General features: G+C 44.7%; 1 protein-coding gene across 1 annotated transcript in view; it reads right to left on the minus strand.

The window, feature by feature from the left end:
- Window positions 1-19459, minus strand: part of LOC139579247 (uncharacterized) — a 29826-nt gene extending 10367 nt beyond the window's left edge. Inside the window, exons 1-14 of the mRNA XM_071407736.1 lie at window positions 19074-19459; window positions 18126-18515; window positions 16254-17949; window positions 15760-16026; window positions 15075-15503; window positions 14368-14796; window positions 13169-13597; window positions 11791-12219; window positions 8373-8798; window positions 7626-8066; window positions 6879-7319; window positions 3107-3583; window positions 1693-2121; window positions 179-604 (exon numbers count right to left, since the gene is read on the minus strand). Coding sequence (XP_071263837.1) covers window positions 179-604; window positions 1693-2121; window positions 3107-3583; window positions 6879-7319; window positions 7626-8066; window positions 8373-8798; window positions 11791-12219; window positions 13169-13597; window positions 14368-14796; window positions 15075-15503; window positions 15760-16026; window positions 16254-17949; window positions 18126-18462 — 6656 coding nt within the window. The 5' untranslated portion in view covers window positions 18463-18515; window positions 19074-19459. The remainder of the gene's footprint in view (window positions 1-178; window positions 605-1692; window positions 2122-3106; window positions 3584-6878; window positions 7320-7625; window positions 8067-8372; window positions 8799-11790; window positions 12220-13168; window positions 13598-14367; window positions 14797-15074; window positions 15504-15759; window positions 16027-16253; window positions 17950-18125; window positions 18516-19073) is intronic.
- Between the last annotated feature and the right edge of the window lie 4335 nt (window positions 19460-23794).

The raw sequence follows: 23794 nt of genomic DNA on the forward strand, positions 1-23794 counted from the left end.
TAAGAGAAATTCAAAATATCTGTGTGATATTTCGTAATGCAACATGTTCATTCAGGAAATCTGAGCATAAATGTTACCAGATTCACCAACATTTGAACTTTTATATTTACCAGGTTTCTAAAAGACAATAATCAGTAGCATCACATAATCACTAACCACCACACGTGTTCAGACTCACCCCAGCTCTGAGATGTAGGGCAGACACTGAAGGAAACTCCTCACTTCACTCTCTTCATCTGACCAGCCCCACAGCTCTACTGGTTTCTTCTCTGGTTGGAGTTTCAGCACTTCTAGGAGGAGGGAGACCTTTCTCTCTGAGAGGTCTATGGACCAGACTGCAGGAGCTGACTGGTAAACTGTCTGTAATGCTGGAAGGACACTCCTGCCTGTTTGAGTCTCATAGTTCTTCACATGTGAGTACAGATCCAGCAGGAGATCCCATTTCAGATCGTGATAAACTTCAGACAGTGACACTTTCTCTACAGTTGTTTGTATGTTTTCTCTCTCATGGAGGGCTGCTTGAAGACACATATTCAGTAGGAATGTCTTCTCTCTCTTTCTCCAGTCTTCAGGGGATCTTCTCTGATCCTGTGGTGGAGGAAAACTGCATGAACAGTTTAACAACAAATAGATGAATATGTGAGAGATATAATATGCATTTCTGATGGTCACATTACGGTGGGTAAAATAACACGACTATCTGATAAAATAATTTAAATGTTGAAAGATAATGATAAAATAATTCCACTCTGAAACCTTATAACTGTATGAAATTGATTAGAATCATAAAATTATAATCTGATGATGTGTGTATTTTTAGTCGGAATTAGGTTAAACAATGTATCTGTGTAGTGGAAAAACACAGACTGTCTGAGCAAGGCGTAGCTTAGGATTTGAACTTGTGTGTGTGCCTAGTAAAATATCGAAGAACAATTAAAACTGTGTTTTGACCGACCTGGCTAGGCCTCTGAGAGACTTGTGAGAGGACAGGGAGTACTTCTCAAGGTCTCCCTAATCTCGGGGGAATGGAACTGTTGGCTGGGTAGTGATACAAAGTGGTGCGAACTGTGGAGAAGGATAAAACTCACCTACTGTTTGTGTGTATGTATGTGCGTAGGACACCTACTGTTTGTGTGTATGTATGTGCGTAGGACACCTACTGTTTGTGTGGAAGTATGTGCGTAGGACACCTACTGTTTGTGTGGAAGTATGTGCGTAGGACACCTACTGTTTGTGTGTATGTATGTGCGTAGGACACCTACTGTTTGTGTGTATGTATGTGCGTAGGACACCTACTGTTTGTGTGGAAGTATGTGCGCAACTATAAAATGTGTGTTTTTGTATTCTTGACTTTAGAACGTTCTCTGAATAAACTGTACTAGCCTTTTGCATAAGCTGAGTCTTTGACTAATTATTATTAAACCCATGGTCTTACAAACCTCGGGGATTGGTCAAAGCTATTGATTGATTGATGGTTATTTTCATTGGGATTGAAAATTCTAGTGACACTATCTTTCTAAACTCATCATCCACTTCAATCATTCTTTATAATCATGACCACAATGTAAGATTGTATCTTTTCAAAACAGTATGTGTATGTTTAGCATATTAGGTTGTTACGAACAAACTTCCTTTTATAAAGGGGAATACAGGGACAGACAACAATCCCTGAACTGTACTGATCCAACTCACCTCAGCTGTGAGATGTAGGGCAGACACTGAAGGAAACTCCTCACTTCACTCTCTTCATCTGACCAGCCTTCCAGCTGTACTGGTTTCTTCTCTGGTTGGAGTTTCAGCACTTCTAGGAGGAGGGAGGCCTTTCTCTCTGAGAGGTCTATGGACCAGACTGCAGGAGCTGACTGGTAAACTGGCTGTAATGCTGGAAGGACACTCCTGCCTGTTTGAGTCTCATAGTCCTTCACATGTGAGTACAGATCCAGCAGGAGACTCCATTTCCGATCGTGATAAACTTCAGACAGTGACAACACTTTCTCTACAGTTGTTTGTATGGTTTCTCTCTCATGGAGGGCTGCTTGAAGACACAGATTCAGTAGGAATGTCTTCTCTCTCTTTCTCCATTCTTCAGGGGATCTTCTCTGATCCTGTGGTGGAGGAAAACTGCATGAACAGTTTAACAACAAATAGATGAATATGTGAGAGATATAATATGCATTTCTGATGGTCACATTACGGTGGGTAAAATAACACGACTATCTGATAAAATAATGTATATGTTGAAAGATAATGATAAAATAATTCCACTCTGAAACCTTATAACTGTATGAAATTGATTAGAATCATAAAATTATAATCTGATGATGTGTGTATTTTTAGTCGGAATTAGGTTAAACAATGTATCTGTGTAGTGGAAAAACACAGACTGTCTGAGCAAGGCGTAGCTTAGGATTTGAACTTGTGTGTGTGCCTAGTAAAATATCGAAGAACAATTAAACTGTGTTTGGACCGACCTGGCTAGGCCTCTGAGAGACTTGTGAGAGGACAGGGAGTACTTCTCAAGGTCTCCCTAATCTCGGGGGAATGGAACTGTCGGCTGGGTAGTGATACAAAGTGGTGCGAACTGTGGAGAAGGATAAAACTCACCTACTGTTTGTGTGTATGTATGTGCGTAGGATACCTACTGTTTGTGTGGAAGTATGTGCGTAGGACACCTACTGTTTGTGTGTATGTATGTGTGTAGGACACCTACTGTTTGTGTGGAAGTATGTGCGCAGCTATAAAATGTATGTTTTTGTATTCTTGACTTTAGAACGTTCTCTGAATAAACTGTACTAGCCTTTTGCATAAGCTGAGTCTTTGACTAATTATTATTAAACCCATGGTCTTACAAACCTCGGGGATTGGTCAAAGCTATTGATTGATTGATGGTTATTTTCATTGGGATTGAAAATTCTCGTGACACTATCTTTCTAAATTCATCATCCACTTCAATCATTCTTTATAATCATGACCACAATGTAAGATTGTATCTTTTCAAAACAGTATGTGTATGTTTAGCATATTAGGTTGTTACGATCAAACTTCCTTTTATAAAGGGGAATACAGGGACAGACAACAATCCCTGAACTGTACTGATCCAACTCACCTCAGCTGTGAGATGTAGGGCAGACACTGAAGGAAACTCCTCACTTCACTCTCTTCATCTGACCAGTACTTCAGCTCTACTGGTTTCTTCCCTGGTTGGAGTTTCAGCACTTCTAGGAGGAGGGAGGCCTTTCTCTCTGAGAGGTCTATGGACCAGACTGCAGGAGCTGACTGGTAAACTGGCTGTAATGCTGGAAGGACACTCCTGCCTGTTTGAGTCTCATAGTCCTTCACATGTGAGTACAGATCCAGCAGGAGATCCCATTTCCGATCGTGATAAACTTCAGACAGTGACAACACTTTCTCTACAGTTGTTTGTATGGTTTCTCTCTCATGGAGGGCTGCTTGAAGACACATATTCAGTAGGAATGTCTTCTCTCTCTTTCTCCAGTCTTCAGGGGATCTTCTCTGATATTGTGGTGGAGTAAAACTGCATGAACAGTTTAACAGCTGTAACGGTTGCTTTCCTCCTCTTCGTCTGAAGAGGAAGAGTAGGGATCGGACCAAAACGCAGCGGTTGATTAATACATGAAGATTTATTAAAGCAAAGACGAACACGAAAAACACTTGGAAAATTACAAAACAACAAACGACGTAGACCGACCTGAACATAAGAACTTACATAAACACGAAGAACGCACGAACAGGTAAGACTAGCACAAACGACAGTCCCGTGTGGAAACAAACACAAACACGGAAGACAATGAAACAGTCCCGTGTGGTGCGACATACACAGACACAGGAACAATCACCCACAAACAAACAGTGAGAACAGCCTACCTTAATATGGTTCTCAATCAGAGGAAACGTCAAACACCTGCCCCTAATTGAGAACCATATCAGGCAACACATTTAACCCCACATAGAAACACATAACATAGACTACCCACCCAGCTCACGTCCTGACCAACTAAACAAAGTTAAACAAAGGAAAATAAGGTCAGGAACGTGACAGTACCCCCCCCCCCCCCAAGATGCGGACTCCGGCCGCAAAACTGAACCTCAAGGGGAGGGTCTGGGTGGGCATCTGTCCACGGTGGCGGCTCCGGCTCCGGACGTGGTCCCCACCCCACCATAGTCAATCCCCGCTTCAGTAGCCTCCTCCAAATGGCCACCCTCCAAATTAACCCCACTGGATTAAGGGGCAGCACCGGACTAAGGGGCAACACCGGAATGAGGGGCAGCTCCGGACTGAGGGGCAGCTCCGGACTGAGGGGCAGCTCCGGACTGAGGGGCTGCTCATGGCTGGCTGACGGCTCTGGCTGCTCATGGCTGGCTGACGGCTCTGGCTGCTTATGGCTGGCTGACGGCTCTGGCTGCTTATGGCTGGCTGACGGCTCTGGCTGCTCATGGCTGGCTGGCGGCTCTGGCTGCTCATGGCTTGCTGGCTGCTCATGGCTGGCTGGCGGTTCTGGCTGCTCATGGCTGGCTGGCGGCTCTGGCTGCTCCTGTCTGACGGAAGGCTCTGGCTGCTCCTGTCTGACGGAAGGCTCTGGCTGCTCCTGTCTGGCGGAAGGCTCTAGCGGCTCCTGTCTGGCGGAAGGCTCTAGCGGCTCCTGTCTGGCGGACGGCTCTAGCGGCTCCTGTCTGGCGGACGGCTCTAGCGGCTCCTGTCTGGCAGACGGCTCTGAAGGCTCAGGACAGACGGGCGGCTTTGAAGGCTCAGTACAGACGGGCGGCTTTGCAGGCTCAGTACAGACGGGCGGCTTTGAAGGCTCAGTACAGACGGGCAGTTCAGGCGGCGCTTGGCAGACGGGCAGTTCAGGCGGCGCTTGGCAGACGGACAGCTCAGACGGCGTTGGGCAGACGGGCAGTTTTGGCGCCGCTGGGCAGACGGCTGACTCTGGCCGGCTGAGGCGCACTGTAGGCCTGGTGCGTGGTGCCGGAACTGGAGGTACCGGGCTAAGGACACGCACCTTCAGGCTAGTGCGGGGAGCAGCAACAGGACGCACAGGACTCTGGAGGCGCACAGGAGGCTTGGTGCGTGGTACCAGAACTGGAGGTACTGGGCTGGAGACACGCACCACAGGGCTAGTGCGTGGAGGAGGAACAGGGCTCTGGAGACGCACAGGAGGCTTGGTGCGTGGTGCCGGAACTGGTGGTACCGGGCTGAAGACACGCACCATAGGGCTAGTGCGTGGAGGAGGAAAAGGGCTCTGGAGACGCACAGGAAGCCTGGTGCGTGGTGTAAGCACTGGTAGTACTGGGCTGGGGCGGGGAAGTGGCGCCGGATATACCGGACCATGCAGGCGTACTGGCTCCCTTGAGCACTGAGCCTGCCCAACCTTACCTGGTTGTATGCTCCCCGTAGCCCGACCAGTGCGGGGAGGTGGAATAACCCGCACTAGGCTATGTAGGCGAACCGGGGACACCATGCGTAAGGCTGGTGCCATGTATGCCGGCCCGAGGAGACGCACTGGAGGCCAGATGCGTTGGGCCGGCTTCATGACATCCGGATCAATACTCAATCTAGCCCTGCCAGTGCGGGGAGGTGGAATAACCCGCACCGGGCTATGCACACGTACAGGAGACACCGTGCGCTCTACCGCATAACAAGGTGTCTGCCCGTACTCTCGCTCTCCACGGTAAGATCGGGAAGTTGGCGCAGGTCTCCTACCTGACTTCGCCACACTACCCTTTAGCCACCCCCCAAGAAATTTTTGGGCTTGACGAACAGGCTTCCTACCGCGTCGTCGTGCTGCCTCCATTCGCCGGTATCCCTCCTCACACTGCGCCAGAGAATCCCAGGCGGGCTCCGGCACTCTCCTAGGGTCGATCGCCCACCTGTCGATCTCCTCCCAGGTTGTATAGTCCAGATCCTTCACCTGCTTCCGTGCTGCCTCCTCATACCGCCGCCTCTCGGCTTTAGCTGCCTCCAGCTCTTCACGAGGGTGGCGATATTCTCCAGGTTGTGCCCATGGACCTTTACCATCCAATATTTCCTCCCATGTCCAGGAATCCTGCGATCGCTGCTGCTGCTTTCTCCCACGCCGCTTGGTCCTTGTTTGGTGGGTGATTCTGTAACGGTTGCTTTCCTCCTCTTCGTCTGAAGAGGAGGAGTAGGGATCGGACCAAAACGCAGCGGTTGATGAATACATGAAGATTTATTAAAGCAAAGACAAACACAAAAAACACTTGGAAAATTACAAAACAACAAACGACGTAGACCGACCTGAACATAAGAACTTACATAAACACGAAGAACACACGAACAGGTAAGACTAGCACAAACGATACAGTCCCGTGTGGAAACAAACACAAACACGGAAGACAATGAAACAGTCCCGTGTGGTGCGACATACACAGACACAGGAACAATCACCCACAAACAAACAGTGAGAACAGCCTACCTTAATATGGTTCTCAATCAGAGGAAACGTCAAACACCTGCCCCTAATTGAGAACCATATCAGGCAACACATTTAACCCAACATAGAAACACATAACATAGACTAACCACCCAGCTCACGTCCTGACAAACTAAACAAAGTTAAACAAAGGAAAATAAGGTCAGGAACGTGACAACAACAAATAGATGAATATGTGAGAGATATAATATGCATTTCTGATGGTCACATTATGGCAGGTAAAATAACATGACTATCTTTCTAAACTCATCATCCACTTCAATCGTTCCTTATAATCATGACCACAAAGTAAGATTGCATCTTTTCAAAACAGTATGTGTATGTTTAGTATATTAGGTTGTTACGAACAAACTTCCTTTTAAAAAGGGAAATACAGGGACAGACAACTGTACTGATCCAACTCACCTCAGCTGTGAGATGTAGGGCAGACACTGAAGGAAACTCCTCACTTCACTCTCTTCATCTGACCAGCCTTTCAGCTCTACTGGTTTCTTCACTGGTTGGAGTTTCAGCACGTCTAGGAGGAGGGAGACCTTTCTCTCTGAGAGGTCTATGGACCAGACTGCAGGAGCTGACTGGTAAACTGGCTGTAATGCTGGAAGGACACTCCTGCCTGTTTGAGTCTCATAGTCCTTCACATGTGAGTACAGATCCAGCAGGAAATCACATTGAAACGACGTATCATAATCATCCCCGTCACAGAGAGGGAAAGTGCTGTAAGTACACACTGATGATACCAGCTTCAGTGTCTTCTCTCCTGACTGCTCCTCCCACTCTGCTGCTTGAGACAGGAGACCCACCAGGAACTTGATCAGCTCTGAGTTATCAGACGACCATCGAAGGAACCTGCAACAAGGACAGTAACAGCTGATTCAGACATGGATGGACATATGAAACCAGTCATCACTAAAATATATATGAAGTAGTTATACATTTACATGATGTGCTTTTGTTTTATGAAACAATATATAGTCTAAGAGAAATTCAAAATATCTGTGTGATATTTCGTAATGCAACATGTTCATTCAGGAAATCTGAGCATAAATGTTACCAGATTCACCAACATTTGAACTTTTATATTTACCAGGTTTCTAAAAGACAATAATCAGTAGCATCACATAATCACTAACCACCACACATGTTCAGACTCACCTCAGCTGTGAGATGTAGGGCAGACACTGAAGGAAACTCCTCACTTCACTGTCTTCATCTGACCAGCCTTCCAGCTGTACTGGTTTCTTCTCTGATTGGAGTTTCAGCACTTCTAGGAGGAGGGAGGCCTTTCTCTCTGAGAGATCTATGTACCAGACTGCAGGAGCTGACTGGTAAACTGTCTGTAATGCTGGAAGGACACTCCTGCCTGTTTGAGTCTCATAGTCCTTCACATGTGAGTACAGATCCAGCAGGAAATCACATTGAAACCACTTCTTGTCATCATCCCAGTCACAGAGAGGGAAAGTGCTGTAAGTACACACTGATGATAGCAGCTTCAGTGTCTTCTCTCCTGACTGCTCCTCCCACTCTGCTGCTTGAGACAGGAGACCCACCAGGAACTTGATCAGCTCTGACGGTTCATACTCCTCAAAAATGAAACTGCAACAAGGACAGTAACAGCTGATTCAGACATGGATGGACACATGAAACCAGTCATCACTAAAATATATATGAAGTAGTTATACATTTACATGATGTGCTTTTGTTTTATGAAACAATATATAGTCTAAGAGAAATTCAAAATATCTGTGTGATATTTCGTAATGCAACATGTTCATTCAGGAAATCTGAGCATAAATGTTACCAGATTCACCAACATTTGAACTTTTATATTTACCAGGTTTCTAAAAGACAATAATCAGTAGCATCACATAATCACTAACCACCACACGTGTTCAGACTCACCCCAGCTCTGAGATGTAGGGCAGACACTGAAGGAAACTCCTCACTTCACTCTCTTCATCTGACCAGCCCCACAGCTCTACTGATTTCTTCTCTGGTTGGAGTTTCAGCACTTCTAGGAGGAGGGAGACCTTTCTCTCTGAGAGGTCTATGGACCAGACTGCAGGAGCTGACTGGTAAACTGTCTGTAATGCTGGAAGGACACTCCTGCCTGTTTGAGTCTCATAGTCCTTCACATGTGAGTACAGATCCAGCAGGAGATCCCATTTCAGATCGTGATAAACTTCAGACAGTGACACTTTCTCTACAGTTGTTTGTATGTTTTCTCTCTCATGGAGGGCTGCTTGAAGACACATATTCAGTAGGAATGTCTTCTCTCTCTTTCTCCAGTCTTCAGGGGATCTTCTCTGATCCTGTGGTGGAGGAAAACTGCATGAACAGTTTAACAACAAATAGATGAATATGTGAGAGATATAATATGCATTTCTGATGGTCACATTACGGTGGGTAAAATAACACGACTATCTGATAAAATAATTTAAATGTTGAAAGATAATGATAAAATAATTCCACTCTGAAACCTTATAACTGTATGAAATTGATTAGGATCATAAAATTATAATCTGATGATGTGTGTATTTTTAGTCGGAATTAGGTTAAACAATGTATCTGTGTAGTGGAAAAACACAGACTGTCTGAGCAAGGCGTAGCTTAGGATTTGAACTTGTGTGTGTGCCTAGTAAAATATCGAAGAACAATTAAAACTGTGTTTTGACCGACCTGGCTAGGCCTCTGAGAGACTTGTGAGAGGACAGGGAGTACTTCTCAAGGTCTCCCTAATCTCGGGGGAATGGAACTGTTGGCTGGGTAGTGATACAAAGTGGTGCGAACTGTGGAGAAGGATAAAACTCACCTACTGTTTGTGTGTATGTATGTGCATAGGACACCTACTGTTTGTGTGTATGTATGTGCGTAGGACACCTACTGTTTGTGTGGAAGTATGTGCGTAGGACACCTACTGTTTGTGTGGAAGTATGTGCGTAGGACACCTACTGTTTGTGTGTATGTATGTGCGTAGGACACCTACTGTTTGTGTGTATGTATGTGCGTAGGACACCTACTGTTTGTGTGGAAGTATGTGCGTAGGACACCTACTGTTTGTGTGGAAGTATGTGCGTAGGACACCTACTGTTTGTGTGGAAGTATGTGCGTAGGACACCTACTGTTTGTGTGTATGTATGTGCGTAGGACACCTACTGTTTGTGTGGAAGTATGTGCGTAGGACACCTACTGTTTGTGTGGAAGTATGTGCGTAGGACACCTACTGTTTGTGTGTATGTATGTGCATAGGACACCTACTGTTTGTGTGGAAGTATGTGCGTAGGACACCTACTGTTTGTGTGGAAGTATGTGCGTAGGACACCTACTGTTTGTGTGGAAGTATGTGCGTAGGACACCTACTGTTTGTGTGGAAGTATGTGCGTAGGACACCTACTGTTTGTGTGGATGTATGTGCGTAGGACACCTACTGTTTGTGTGTATGTATGTGCATAGGACACCTACTGTTTGTGTGGAAGTATGTGCGTAGGACACCTACTGTTTGTGTGGAAGTATGTGCGTAGGACACCTACTGTTTGTGTGGAAGTATGTGCGTAGGACACCTACTGTTTGTGTGGAAGTATGTGCGTAGGACACCTACTGTTTGTGTGTATGTATGTGCGTAGGACACCTACTGTTTGTGTGTATGTATGTGCGTAGGACACCTACTGTTTGTGTGGAAGTATGTGCGTAGGACACCTACTGTTTGTGTGGAAGTATGTGCGTAGGACACCTACTGTTTGTGTGTATGTATGTGTGTAGGACACCTACTGTTTGTGTGTATGTATGTGCGTAGGACACCTACTGTTTGTGTGTATGTATGTGCGTAGGACACCTACTGTTTGTGTGGATGTATGTGCGTAGGACACCTACTGTTTGTGTGTATGTATGTGCATAGGACACCTACTGTTTGTGTGGAAGTATGTGCGTAGGACACCTACTGTTTGTGTGGATGTATGTGCGTAGGACACCTACTGTTTGTGTGTATGTATGTGCATAGGACACCTACTGTTTGTGTGGAAGTATGTGCGTAGGACACCTACTGTTTGTGTGGAAGTATGTGCGTAGGACACCTACTGTTTGTGTGGAAGTATGTGCGTAGGACACCTACTGTTTGTGTGGAAGTATGTGCGTAGGACACCTACTGTTTGTGTGTATGTATGTGCGTAGGACACCTACTGTTTGTGTGTATGTATGTGCGTAGGACACCTACTGTTTGTGTGGATGTATGTGCGTAGGACACCTACTGTTTGTGTGGATGTATGTGCGTAGGACACCTACTGTTTGTGTGTATGTATGTGCGTAGGACACCTACTGTTTGTGTGTATGTATGTGCGTAGGACACCTACTGTTTGTGTGTATGTATGTGCGTAGGACACCTACTGTTTGTGTGTATGTATGTGCGTAGGACACCTACTGTTTGTGTGGAAGTATGTGCATAGGACACCTACTGTTTGTGTGGAAGTATGTGCGTAGGACACCTACTGTTTGTGTGGATGTATGTGCGTAGGACACCTACTGTTTGTGTGTATGTATGTGCATAGGACACCTACTGTTTGTGTGGAAGTATGTGCGTAGGACACCTACTGTTTGTGTGGAAGTATGTGCGTAGGACACCTACTGTTTGTGTGGAAGTATGTGCGTAGGACACCTACTGTTTGTGTGGAAGTATGTGCGTAGGACACCTACTGTTTGTGTGGAAGTATGTGCGTAGGACACCTACTGTTTGTGTGTATGTATGTGCGTAGGACACCTACTGTTTGTGTGTATGTATGTGCGTAGGACACCTACTGTTTGTGTGTATGTATGTGCGTAGGACACCTACTGTTTGTGTGTATGTATGTGCGTAGGACACCTACTGTTTGTGTGTATGTATGTGCGTAGGACACCTACTGTTTGTGTGTATGTATGTGCGTAGGACACCTACTGTTTGTGTGGAGGTATGTGCGCAACTATAAAATGTGTGTTTTTGTATTCTTGACTTTAGAACGTTCTCTGAATAAACTGTACTAGCCTTTTGCATAAGCTGAGTCTTTGACTAATTATTATTAAACCCATGGTCTTACAAACCTCTGCGATTGGTCAAAGCTATTGATTGATTGATGGTTATTTTCATTGGGATTGAAAATTCTAGTGACACTATCTTTCTAAACTCATCATCCACTTCAATCATTCTTTATAATCATGACCACAATGTAAGATTGTATCTTTTCAAAACAGTATGTGTATGTTTAGCATATTAGGTTGTTACGAACAAACTTCCTTTTATAAAGGGGAATACAGGGACAGACAACAATCCCTGAACTGTACTGATCCAACTCACCTCAGCTGTGAGATGTAGGGCAGACACTGAAGGAAACTCCTCACTTCACTCTCTTCATCTGACCAGCCTTCCAGCTGTATTGGTTTCTTCTCTGGTTGGAGTTTCAGCACTTCTAGGAGGAGGGAGGCCTTTCTCTCTGAGAGGTCTATGGACCAGACTGCAGGAGCTGACTGGTAAACTGGCTGTAATGCTGGAAGGACACTCCTGCCTGTTTGAGTCTCATAGTCCTTCACATGTGAGTACAGATCCAGCAGGAGACTCCATTTCCGATCGTGATAAACTTCAGACAGTGACAACACTTTCTCTACAGTTGTTTGTATGGTTTCTCTCTCATGGAGGGCTGCTTGAAGACACAGATTCAGTAGGAATGTCTTCTCTCTCTTTCTCCATTCTTCAGGGGATCTTCTCTGATCCTGTGGTGGAGGAAAACTGCATGAACAGTTTAACAACAAATAGATGAATATGTGAGAGATATAATATGCATTTCTGATGGTCACATTACGGTGGGTAAAATAACACGACTATCTGATGAAATAATTTAAATGTTGAAAGATAATGATAAAATAATTCCACTCTGAAACCTTATAACTGTATGAAATTGATTAGAATCATAAAATTATAATCTGATGATGTGTGTATTTTTAGTCGGAATTAGGTTAAACAATGTATCTGTGTAGTGGAAAAACACAGACTGTCTGAGCAAGGCGTAGCTTAGGATTTGAACTTGTGTGTGTGCCTAGTAAAATATCGAAGAACAATTAAACTGTGTTTGGACCGACCTGGCTAGGCCTCTGAGAGACTTGTGAGGACAGGGAGTACTTCTCAAGGTCTCCCTAATCTCGGGGGAATGGAACTGTCGGCTGGGTAGTGATACAAAGTGGTGCGAACTGTGGAGAAGGATAAAACTCACCTACTGTTTGTGTGTATGTATGTGCGTAGGATACCTACTGTTTGTGTGGAAGTATGTGCGTAGGACACCTACTGTTTGTGTGGAAGTATGTGCGCAGCTATAAAATGTATGTTTTTGTATTCTTGACTTTAGAACGTTCTCTGAATAAACTGTACTAGCCTTTTGCATAAGCTGAGTCTTTGACTAATTATTATTAAACCCATGGTCTTACAAACCTCGGGGATTGGTCAAAGCTATTGATTGATTGATGGTTATTTTCATTGGGATTGAAAATTCTCGTGACACTATCTTTCTAAATTCATCATCCACTTCAATCATTCTTTATAATCATGACCACAATGTAAGATTGTATCTTTTCAAAACAGTATGTGTATGTTTAGCATATTAGGTTGTTACGATCAAACTTCCTTTTAAAAAGGGAAATACAGGGACAGACAACAATCCCTGAACTGTACTGATCCAACTCACCTCAGCTGTGAGATGTAGGGCAGACACTGAAGGAAACTCCTCACTTCACTCTCTTCATCTGACCAGCCTTTCAGCTCTACTGGTTTCTTCTCTGGTTGGAGTTTCAGCACGTCTAGGAGGAGGGAGGCCTTTCTCTCTGAGAGGTCTATGGACCAGACTGCAGGAGCTGACTGGTAAACTGGCTGTAATGCTGGAAGGACACTCCTGCCTGTTTGAGTCTCATAGTCCTTAACATGTGAGTACAGATCCAGCAGGAGACTCCATTTCCGATCGTGATAAACTTCAGACAGTAACAACACTTTCTCTACAGTTGTTTGTATGGTTTCTCTCTCATGGAGGGCTGCTTGAAGACACATATTCAGTAGGAATGTCTTCTCTCTCTTTCTCCATTCTTCAGGGGATCTTCTCTGATCCTGTGGTGGAGCAAAACTGCATGAACAGTTTAACAACAAATAGATGAATATGTGAGAGATATAATATGCATTTCTGATGGTCACATTATGGCAGGTAAAATAACATGACTATCTTTCTAAACTCATCATCCACTTCAATCGTTCCTTATAATCATGACCACAAAGTAAGATTGCATCTTTTCAAAACAGTATGTGTATGTTTAGCATATTAGGTTGTTACGAACAAACTTCCTTTTTAATAAGGGAAATACAGGGACAGACAACAATTGTAACGTCTGCTTCCAGCTCACACTGTCAAACACATAGATCCCCTGAACACAGCTCACTCTCCAGATCCCAATCACCTGAATTCTGATAACCTGTTCACACACCTGTACATCATTTACACACACTATTTAGTTCAGTTCATTGCACCCCATCATTGTGAGGTATTGTTTGTTTTTGTACACATTCTATTTGGAGCGCTGTTTCGTTCCATGTTAGTCCTCCCGTGTATCGTAGTTTTTGGCCATCCTCACTAACAATGTTTTTTGCCTATTCCCTGCCTGTATTTTTGCCTATCAGATTTCCTGTCATCAACCTCTTGCCTGATCTCCCGGATGACGTTATTAGCCTTTTTCCCTGCCTGTACTGTTACCTTTTTGGATTCCCTGTGTATGACCTTCTACCTGTCCTCCTGTGGTCCGTTACTAAATAAACAACTGCTGCGCCCTGCGCTTAAAACCAGCACTCTGTCTCCCATCATACTCATTACAACAATCCCTCAACTGTACTGATCCAACTCACCTCAGCTGTGAGATGTAGGGCAGACACTGAAGGAAACTCCTCACTTCACTCTCTTCATTTGACCAGCCCCACAGCTCTACTGGCTTCTTCTCTGATTGGAGTTTCAGCACTTCTAGGAGGAGGGAGACCTTTCTCTTTCTGAGGTCTATGTACCAGACTGCAGGAGCTGACTGGTAAACTGGCTGTAATGCTGGAAGGACACTCCTGCCTGTTTGAGTCTCATAGTCCTTCACATGTGAGTACAGATCCAGCAGGAGATCCCATTTCCGATCGTCATAAACTTCAGACAGTGACAACACTTTCTCTACAGTTGTTTGTATGGTTTCTCTCTCATGGAGGGCTGCTTGAAGACACAGATTCAGTAGGAATGTCTTCTCTCTCTTTCGCAAGTCTTCAGGGGATCTTCTCTGATCCTGTGGTGGAGCAATCCTGTACAAACAGTTTAACATTAAAGAGATGAAGAAAGTGTTGGATGGAGGATATGAATTTTGAATGGTTACATTATAGTGAATAAAGTACAACTATCTCTCTGCACTCATCATCCACTTGAATTGTTCCGTAGACTACAAAGTAAGATTGCATCTTTTCAAAACAGTATGTGTATACTTAGCATATTAGGCTAACGCAGAAAGCTACAAACAAACCTCTCTAAAGGGAAATACAGGGACAGACAACTACAATCCCTGAACTGTACTGATTCAACTCACCTGAGCTGTGAGATGTAGGGCAGACACTGAAGGAAACTCCTCACTTCACTCTCTTCATCTGACCAGTACTTCAGCTCTACAGATTTCTTCTCTGGTTGAAGTTTCAGCACTTCTAGGAGGAGGGAGGCCTTTCTCTCTGAGAGGTCTATGGACCAGACTGCAGGAGCTGGCTGGTAAAGTGGTCTCAATGATGGAAGGATACTTCTGCCTGCTTGTTTCCTATTGTACTTCACATGTGAGTACAGATCCAGCAGGATGTCATATCTTTCAGTTTGATACACAGAAAACAGTGACAGCAGTGTGTTCACAGCACCCTGGAACGTTTCTCTGTGATATAATCCTGCTTGTAGACACAAATCTAGTAGGACTGCTTTTTCTTCTTTCTCTAGTTTTTCAGGGGATCCTCTCTGATGTTGTAGTGGGGTAAAACTGTGAACCATAAAGCATAAGAAAGTCTTTGTTTAGATACTGTAAATACAGGTAGAAAGTGACTGCCACTTTTACCGACTAAATACTGTTGCCATGTGTCTATCTTGTTGTATTGTTGCAGTGACTTCTTTGTCTAGATATTAACCTCTTGATATTTTTCCTATTTATATTGACAAACTATGTTTTTAATTGACTTAAATGAATTAATAGTCACAAAGAGAATGAATAAATATATACTGGCAGTGTAAACACTTACCTGAGTTTGTTGATATGTGTCAAACACTTTAAAATGGTCTTGCTGAGAGCTTCACTGAGAAGAGTTGTCCGATCCCAGTGTAGAAGGAGGTTAACCCTCTCTAGGCTCTGCTTCATCACTTCTTCTGCTCTCTCAAACACTCGTCTTTCACCCAGGAATGGAAGGCGCAACTCATTTCCACAGAGACCAAGTAAGCTGGTGAAGTCAATGTCTGCCTCACCGCTCAGCAAAGTTGTCCAGAGTTGACACAGCATTGAGGGGTCAGATCTATGATCAGAAAAGGGTTTTGAAATAGAGTATATTATAATTACATTTGTCAAAAGTTTCAAAGTAGCATGAAACAGAGGTGTTTATAACTCAGTATCTGAGTGGAGGAGAATACAACATATAAATGTAAAAAGTTTAGTTTTCATTTTTATTTCTTGACTAGTTAATTGGAAACAAATTGGTGCATTAGATAACTAAATTACACAAATACATAACACAAATATTACCTGAGATATCGGACATTCTTCAGGGAGGCCAGTATCAGCCTTAGTCCTTGGTCTGACACAGTGCAGCTGTTCAGGTCCAAGCCGACCTTTCTCTCTGCAGACTGACTGATCATATAGGAGACTGCACAGCACTGGTGAGGATCAAGATGTTCTTCATCCAGGTCTAGATTGTAGTCCAGTTTGTCCAGAAGAAACAAACAGGCCTCAGTAGACTGAGATTCATACAAGCACTGACATAAAAACAGAAGATCTATCTCAAACTCAGGAGCATCACCTTCTGCATGATCTTGGTTTGTTTGAAGTGGAAGAAATGTGTTCACCACTTCCTTTAAGAACCAATCTGACGTCTTCTTGGTCTGTTGAGCTGGAACTAGACCATTTACCAATTGAATATTCCTCTCATTCAGAAGCCCACACATGAAAGGAACCATGTGTTTTGTGTGTTTCCATTCCTCAGTCTGGCACTTCTGTAGAACCTCTCTGATTTTGTCTGGATTCTGTAAGAGCCAAAGGGCACCAAAGAACTCCTGCATTGTGTAATGGAGAAATGCAGAGTAAGTGTCTGAGACTGTGGGCTCGACCATAATCATAAGCGCCCCCAAGAAAGAAAACTGGACACTGCTTAGTTCGCAGCTCAGTTCTGTCAAGTTCATTGTTTTTTGCTGTGTTGCATCAAAAGCAATTTTTGCTAAAGACAATATTTTTTCTCTGTTTTCTACGAGACACTTGTTGAGATCGTTCGTCTGTTTGCCACTGTGTTTTAGGATGCAGTAACGGAGGATGTTGATGTACATCTTAGTTGTAGGCCATGGCTGCTTAGAAGCCTCTGGGGTAGAATAATAAATGCAGGCAACCACCATCAATGCATACATCGGGACATGGCACAGACTGAACAACTCTAGGTTGTTTAACACACTGCTCAAGGAGTCATGGTTTGGCGTAGGGTTAGGCTCAGCACTCAGCATCTTTATTAAGTAAGCCCGGATGGACTCATTACTGAACCCTTTCACCTCCACTCTGAACGAGGGCCAGTCTGTCAGGAAGTCTCTTGATGGAACCTCTGGTCTGCATGTGATCACAATCTTTGCATCAGGGAGGAGGTCCTTGTCCACAAGTTTCTTTATTACCGAATGAGAGGAGAGGTATGTGATTCCATCAAAAATGATGACAACATTTTCAGAGTTCTTCTTAATATCCTGTAACACTTCTTCTCTACTTTCTTCTGGCTCACTGTACATGTTAAAGAGAAGGTCCTCCAGTCTCATGGGATTTGTGCTGGGTGAAATGTCTCTCACATCAAAATAAAACATGTAATCTAGTTCTCTGTGATCTTTCTGTGCCCAGAGGTTCAACATTTGATGGGCGACTGCTGTCTTTCCAATTCCAGGTTTTCCAAATAAGAGGATCCTTCTCATGGGTGTTTTAAGCAGGTCAGCCGGGGACGTTTCCTGTTTGGCCATGGGGATGAAGCTCTTTAGCTTTTTAGGGCGAGCTTTCTTGCATCTTTTGCTCTTCGTTTCGATTTTAGAGAGCGATGAAGGCACGTCTGTATCTAACACAAGAGGAGTGTAAGAGAAAGTCACCTCATTTCTATTCCTCTCTGGTAGGAGACGAGAGCTTTGTTTCCATGCACCCTCTGTGATCTTCCGAGCTTTACATTTCAGCTGTGACTGATATCTGTGACAGGGTTTTGAACCTAAAATAATGATACAAAGGAAAAGAGAGAGTAAATGCACTGTGCCAACAGAAACCCTGCCCACCCGATGCACACAGTAAGCTAAATCAAACGCACCTAAAAAAAAAAAAAATTCTGCCCAGCCAATTGTATACTATGTACTGGATACTAATTGTATAATATAATATATCACTTGCCAACAAGGTAGTCTGTCATCTCTGGGTCTTCCTTGAAGGGGAAGCAGCTTATCCATTGCTGTAAGTCAGCGTTGTCTAAGGTCCTCTTCCTTGTGATGTCTAGAATCATCAGTAACTCGTAGCATGCAGCTTCTCCTTTGGCCGTGACCCAGTCCAGTATTTTTCTGGTTTGGTCAAAACGGTCAACTTCTGCCTGAATTTTACTGACTTCCTCCTCCTGAAGAACCTTGCGCTGGAACAGGTTTTCCACAACGAGGGACAGATTCTGGAGCCTTTCAACAAGGAGTCTCCTTCCATTTTGAATGTACTCTAAAGCAGATTGCCTTGTACAAGCCATGTCACAGGGTGTGATTCTGCCCCATCACTGGTATGTCCCAACATGAAGGATATCTAGAAGATAGTAAATAGTCCGTCAATAGTAGAACAGTCAAATAATGAGTAGGTTTATTTACTCAAAAAAATACATTTAGAAAAAACATACACCAACTGAATGTCAATTTATCTATGACAATGGGTTAAAACAAGCTTATATTTGGGGTTCTGATTGGGTTCGACAAATGATGTATGACAGTTAAACTATGGTCATTGGGCATGTATTAATCTCTGTTAACCCAGAAGTAAATCCCGCACTTGTGTTTACACATATTAGAAATGGAGAATTCCGGCAAAAACGACGATTAAAATAATCTATGTTTGATCATGAGTTGGTTGTTTGAATCAGCTGTGTAGTGCTAGGGCAGAGCCAAAACGTGCACCCAGGGGGCAGCAGGACCAACTCATGGAAAGAGCAGTTGTCTTTAATGTATATGTTCCATGGGTATATAGTCACAAACTTGCCAAATAATTCGCATTTAATAGTAAAAAAAAATAGGTAGTAGGACAAAGGCTGGGCACAGCACATCATGTGTTGGTTTCACAATCCGTTATCGATTGTTAGAAAAGCCTTACCTTGTCCCCAAAATCTTTCCCGCGTCCTATTGCAGTGAGCTCGTGTAGCTTTAGCTATTTTTACTTTCACTTATACTTCCGCGTATAAAAACATTATTTGGGCGACGTTTGGCTACTAAACGTGGTGTTGTTGTATCACTAAAACTGGACGCTTTGGTTTTAAAAAAGAATGCAGAGAAGAAAAGAGATAGGGGGGTGAGTAGATAAGAGAGCTGAAGAGAGAAGGAGGTGAGAGAAGAGAGGAAAGGGAGAGTAAAACAGTACCTGCCAGGGTTGACTTCACAAGTGCATAGCGTAGCACAATGTTTTGCAACGAAAACGAGCGTTTCTCAGGTTAGTCCCTCCCCGTTTCTGCCCGTTTATTTCCGTTTGGTTCTTAAGGAATACACCCCAGTTTAGATCCGGAATGTGAGCGAACGGCAGAGTGAGCGTCGAGCATCAAAACAACGTCCTAAAAAGCCCATCGAGTTCATGAGCTGGTCAAAACAAATCTCCATAGACAGTATATTAGCCTACCCAGATATCCTGAAAGTGAGTTCTGAGCAGAATATTGCATTTAAATTGGACAATTATGTAATTACATGATAACATTAATATGTGGCCTAACTAAGACTACACATAGGCTATGTGTAGGGTACCTGCCATAAGTATTCAGAAAAATGCATCCTTCCTCCTCCTCTATGACAGATCTAGCCTCTCCAACCTAGTGTGTGTGTTGGGTACAGCAGAAGAAACATTTCCATCTTATGTGGATAATAAAGTATTTTTCTTCTCCTATACAAGTATAACTTAAGATTTCTTCAGTACGGATTCCACCAGACGTCATGTCTGATCAGTTCATTGAAGAAGGATGGATAGCCTACCTACCCTTGGCTGGCTACCTATTCACATCGCTCCGAACAACTGACATTTCTTCTCCACGATGAGTATGAATTTGCCACCCTCCCTGGTGGTTTCTAGAACACAAACTCATTCTGACTGTTCTGATTGGTTCCAGAAACCGACGGGTTGGGCCAGAACCAGCCTACAAATGAACATTATCAGACCACAGTTAGATTACCCTAAATTTGACTGGTCCCCCAGGAAGACATGCTGATGTCATAGTAACACTCCTCTTCTCCCCTCTCTCCTCTCCTCTTCTCATCCCTTCCTCTCTTTACCTCTCTCCTCCCTCCTCTCCTCTCATCCCTTTCTCTCTTCACCTCTCTCCTCCCTCCCTCCTCTCATCCCTTTCTCTCTTCACCTCTCTCCTCCCTCCCTCCTCTCATCCCTTTCTCTCTTCACCTCTCTCCTCCCTCCCTCCTCTCACCCCTTTCTCTCTTCACCTCTCTCCTCCCTCCCTCCCTCCTCTCATCCCTTTCTCTCTTCACCTCTCTCCTCCCTTCCTCCTCTCATCCCTTTCTCTCTTCACCTCTCTCCTCCCTCCCTCCTCTCATCCCTTTCTCTCTTCACCTCTCTCCTCCCTCCCTCCTCTCATCCTTTTCTCTCTTCACGTCTCTCCTCCCTCCCTCCTCTCATCCCTTTCTCTCTTCACCTCTCTCCTCCCTCCCTCCTCTCCTCCTCTCATCCCTTTCTCTCTTCACCTCTCTCCTCCCTCCCTCCTCTCCTCCTCTCATCCCTTTCTCTCTTCACCTCTCTCCTCCCTCCCTCCTCTCATCCCTTTCTCTCTTCACCTCTCTCCTCCCTTCCTCCTCTCATCCCTTTCTCTCTTCACCTCTCTCCTCCCTCCCTCCCTCCTCTCCTCCTCTCATCCCTTTCTCTCTTCACCTCTCTCCTCCCTCCCTCCTCTCATCCCTTTCTCTCTTCACCTCTCTCCTCCCTCCCTCCTCTCCTCCTCTCATCCCTTTCTCTCTTCACCTCTCTCCTCCCTCCCTCCTCTCATCCCTTTCTCTCTTCACCTCTCTCCTCCCTCCCTCCTCTCATCCCTTTCTCTCTTCACCTCTCTCCTCCCTCCCTCCTCTCATCCCTTTCTCTCTTCACCTCTCTCCTCCCTTCCTCCTCTCATCCCTTTCTCTCTTCACCTCTCTCCTCCCTCCCTCCTCTCCTCCCTTTCTCTCTTCACCTCTCTCCTCCCTCCCTCCTCTCATCCCTTTCTCTCTTCACCTCTCCTCCCTCCCTCCTCTCATCCCTTTCTCTCTTCACCTCTCTCCTCCCTCCCTCCTCTCATCCTTTTCTCTCTTCACGTCTCTCCTCCCTCACTCCTCTCATCCCTTTCTCTCTTCACCTCTCTCCTCCCTCCCTCCTCTCATCCCTTTCTCTCTTCACCTCTCTCCTCCCTTCCTCCTCTCCTCCTCTCATCCCTTTCTCTCTTCACCTCTCTCCTCCCTCCCTCCTCTCATCCCTTTCTCTCTTCACCTCTCTCCTCCCTCCCTCCTCTCATCCCTTTCTCTCATCCCTTTCTCTCTTCACCTCTCTCCTCCCTTCCTCCTCTCATCCCTTTCTCTCTTCACCTCTCTCCTCCCTCCCTCCCTCCTCTCCTCCTCTCATCCCTTTCTCTCTTCACCTCTCTCCTCCCTCCCTCCTCTCATCCCTTTCTCTCTTCACCTCTCTCCTCCCTCCCTCCTCTCCTCCTCTCATCCCTTTCTCTCTTCACCTCTCTCCTCCCTCCCTCCTCTCCTCCTCTCATCCCTTTCTCTCTTCACCTCTCTCCTCCCTCCCTCCTCTCATCCCTTTCTCTCTTCACCTCTCTCCTCCCTCCCTCCTCTCATCCCTTTCTCTCTTCACCTCTCTCCTCCCTTCCTCCTCTCATCCCTTTCTCTCTTCACCTCTCTCCTCCCTCCCTCCTCTCCTCCCTTTCTCTCTTCACCTCTCTCCTCCCTCCCTCCTCTCCTCCTCTCCTCCCTTTCTCTCTTCACCTCTCTCCTCCCTCCCTCCTCTCATCCCTTTCTCTCTTCACCTCTCTCCTCCCTCCCTCCTCTCATCCCTTTCTCTCTTCACCTCTCTCCTCCCTCCCTCCTCCTCTCATCCCTTTCTCTCTTCACCTCTCCTCCCTCCCTCCTCTCATCCCTTTCTCTCTTCACCTCTCTCCTCCCTCCCTCCACCTCTCTCCTCCCTCCCTCCTCTCATCCCTTTCTCTCTTCACCTCTCTTCTCCCTCCCTCCTCTCTCTCCTTTCTTATCTGATTGCATTCGTTAAAAAAAAAAAAAATGTTCTTGTCTTCTGGGGTATGAGAGCCAGAGCTGCTGCTCTCCTATAGGCCCTGGTTTAAAGTACTGCATGCCTGGTCCTGGAGAGCAACAGGCATGTTTTGATTTAACCGACCTGGAAGACCAGGTGTGTTGAATTTAGGCAATCACTGAATTGATCAATTAGCTCAGTTGGTCAGGTGTGGTGCCTAGGTGGAACAACATCCTGCAGTACCTGAGGCACTCCAGGAACAGGGCTGCCTACCTTGACATAGGGAATATAGTGCCATTTCAGACGCACTTGAGGGTGCTTCGACAACGATGTTTAAAAAATATATTTCTTCAATATGATGCTTTTATTATATTTCTGATGGATATTTCCCATAATACTATTACTGATATTATTACTGTGATGATCACACAGGCAGATCTTGGCCCTATTTATTCCTGGTGTTACCTGTGTCCTGATCTTGTCCATATTCAATGCGTGCCTAACTACCTCCAGAGGTGGGCAGGAAGATCTGATCACAATCACATCACAATGCGTGAATCATCTACACCTGTCTGAAAATGTGCGCACAGCCAGAATGTGGACAAGATTAGGACAAAGGACTCATGCTAGAACCAGGTATAAACGGGGCTCATGACACTGGTTGAAGAGAACAGGAAGGACAGACAGTGTAACCAATGTACAATATAATTTTCAACAAATGCAAACAAACATCTTAGTGGTTCACACATATTATCATTATAACTCATGATATCCCCCGCCCCACCATGCATACCTACTAATATTGTAGTCTTGAGTTCTTATATATTAATTACATAAATGCTACATTCTCTTAGTTCTTATTCAATTATATAATGGCAAACAAACATATGTCACAGGGCTGCATGCCAAATAGTACCCTATTCCCTTTATAGTGCACTACTTTTGACCAGGGCCAAAAAGCACCCTCTAGCGAAGTGGAGCGTTTCTTTACAGTTAAATTAGCGTTGCAAAATTGCGGTAACAAACATTTTTTTTCAAGTCATTTAGCCTAATCAATGACTGATCAGGCTACATGCATTGGATTCCCAAGCATCTGCAGAGCCACAGTATTGGCTGCTGTCAGTCCTCCTCTCTGATTGTGACTAGATGGAGTACAGCTACGACCGGATGTTACTTTTCGTTACAGGTTAGGAGAGCAATGTAACTAACCCTTTTCCCTAACCTCAGTCTCCTAACCTTCTACGTTAATTATCCTAACCTGCTACGAAAAAGTAACTTCTGACTAGGTGGAATACATAGCTGTATTCCACCTAGTCAGAACCCTCCTCTCTGGTCGTCACTAGTTACCACAGTTACAAAGTCATAATTATGGCTAAACAATGTGTGCCTGTTGGGAATGTCCTGAATTGTAGTGGCTGTGTATTATAACTTGAAGGGGAGATAAACATGATATCGCTTCCCTTCAGTGATTGTGGAGATAAAAACTAGGTTACAAATGTTATGTTCTGTGGCAGTTTTCTTTCATGGATTTTTTGTTGTTGTATTATTCATTATATTCAACAACCTTCTATTTAAATAGCATAGTCATTCTTTGAATATTGTAG

The sequence above is a fragment of the Salvelinus alpinus genome, chromosome 6 (assembly GCF_045679555.1).
Source record: "Salvelinus alpinus chromosome 6, SLU_Salpinus.1, whole genome shotgun sequence".
NCBI lineage: Eukaryota > Metazoa > Chordata > Actinopteri > Salmoniformes > Salmonidae > Salvelinus > Salvelinus alpinus.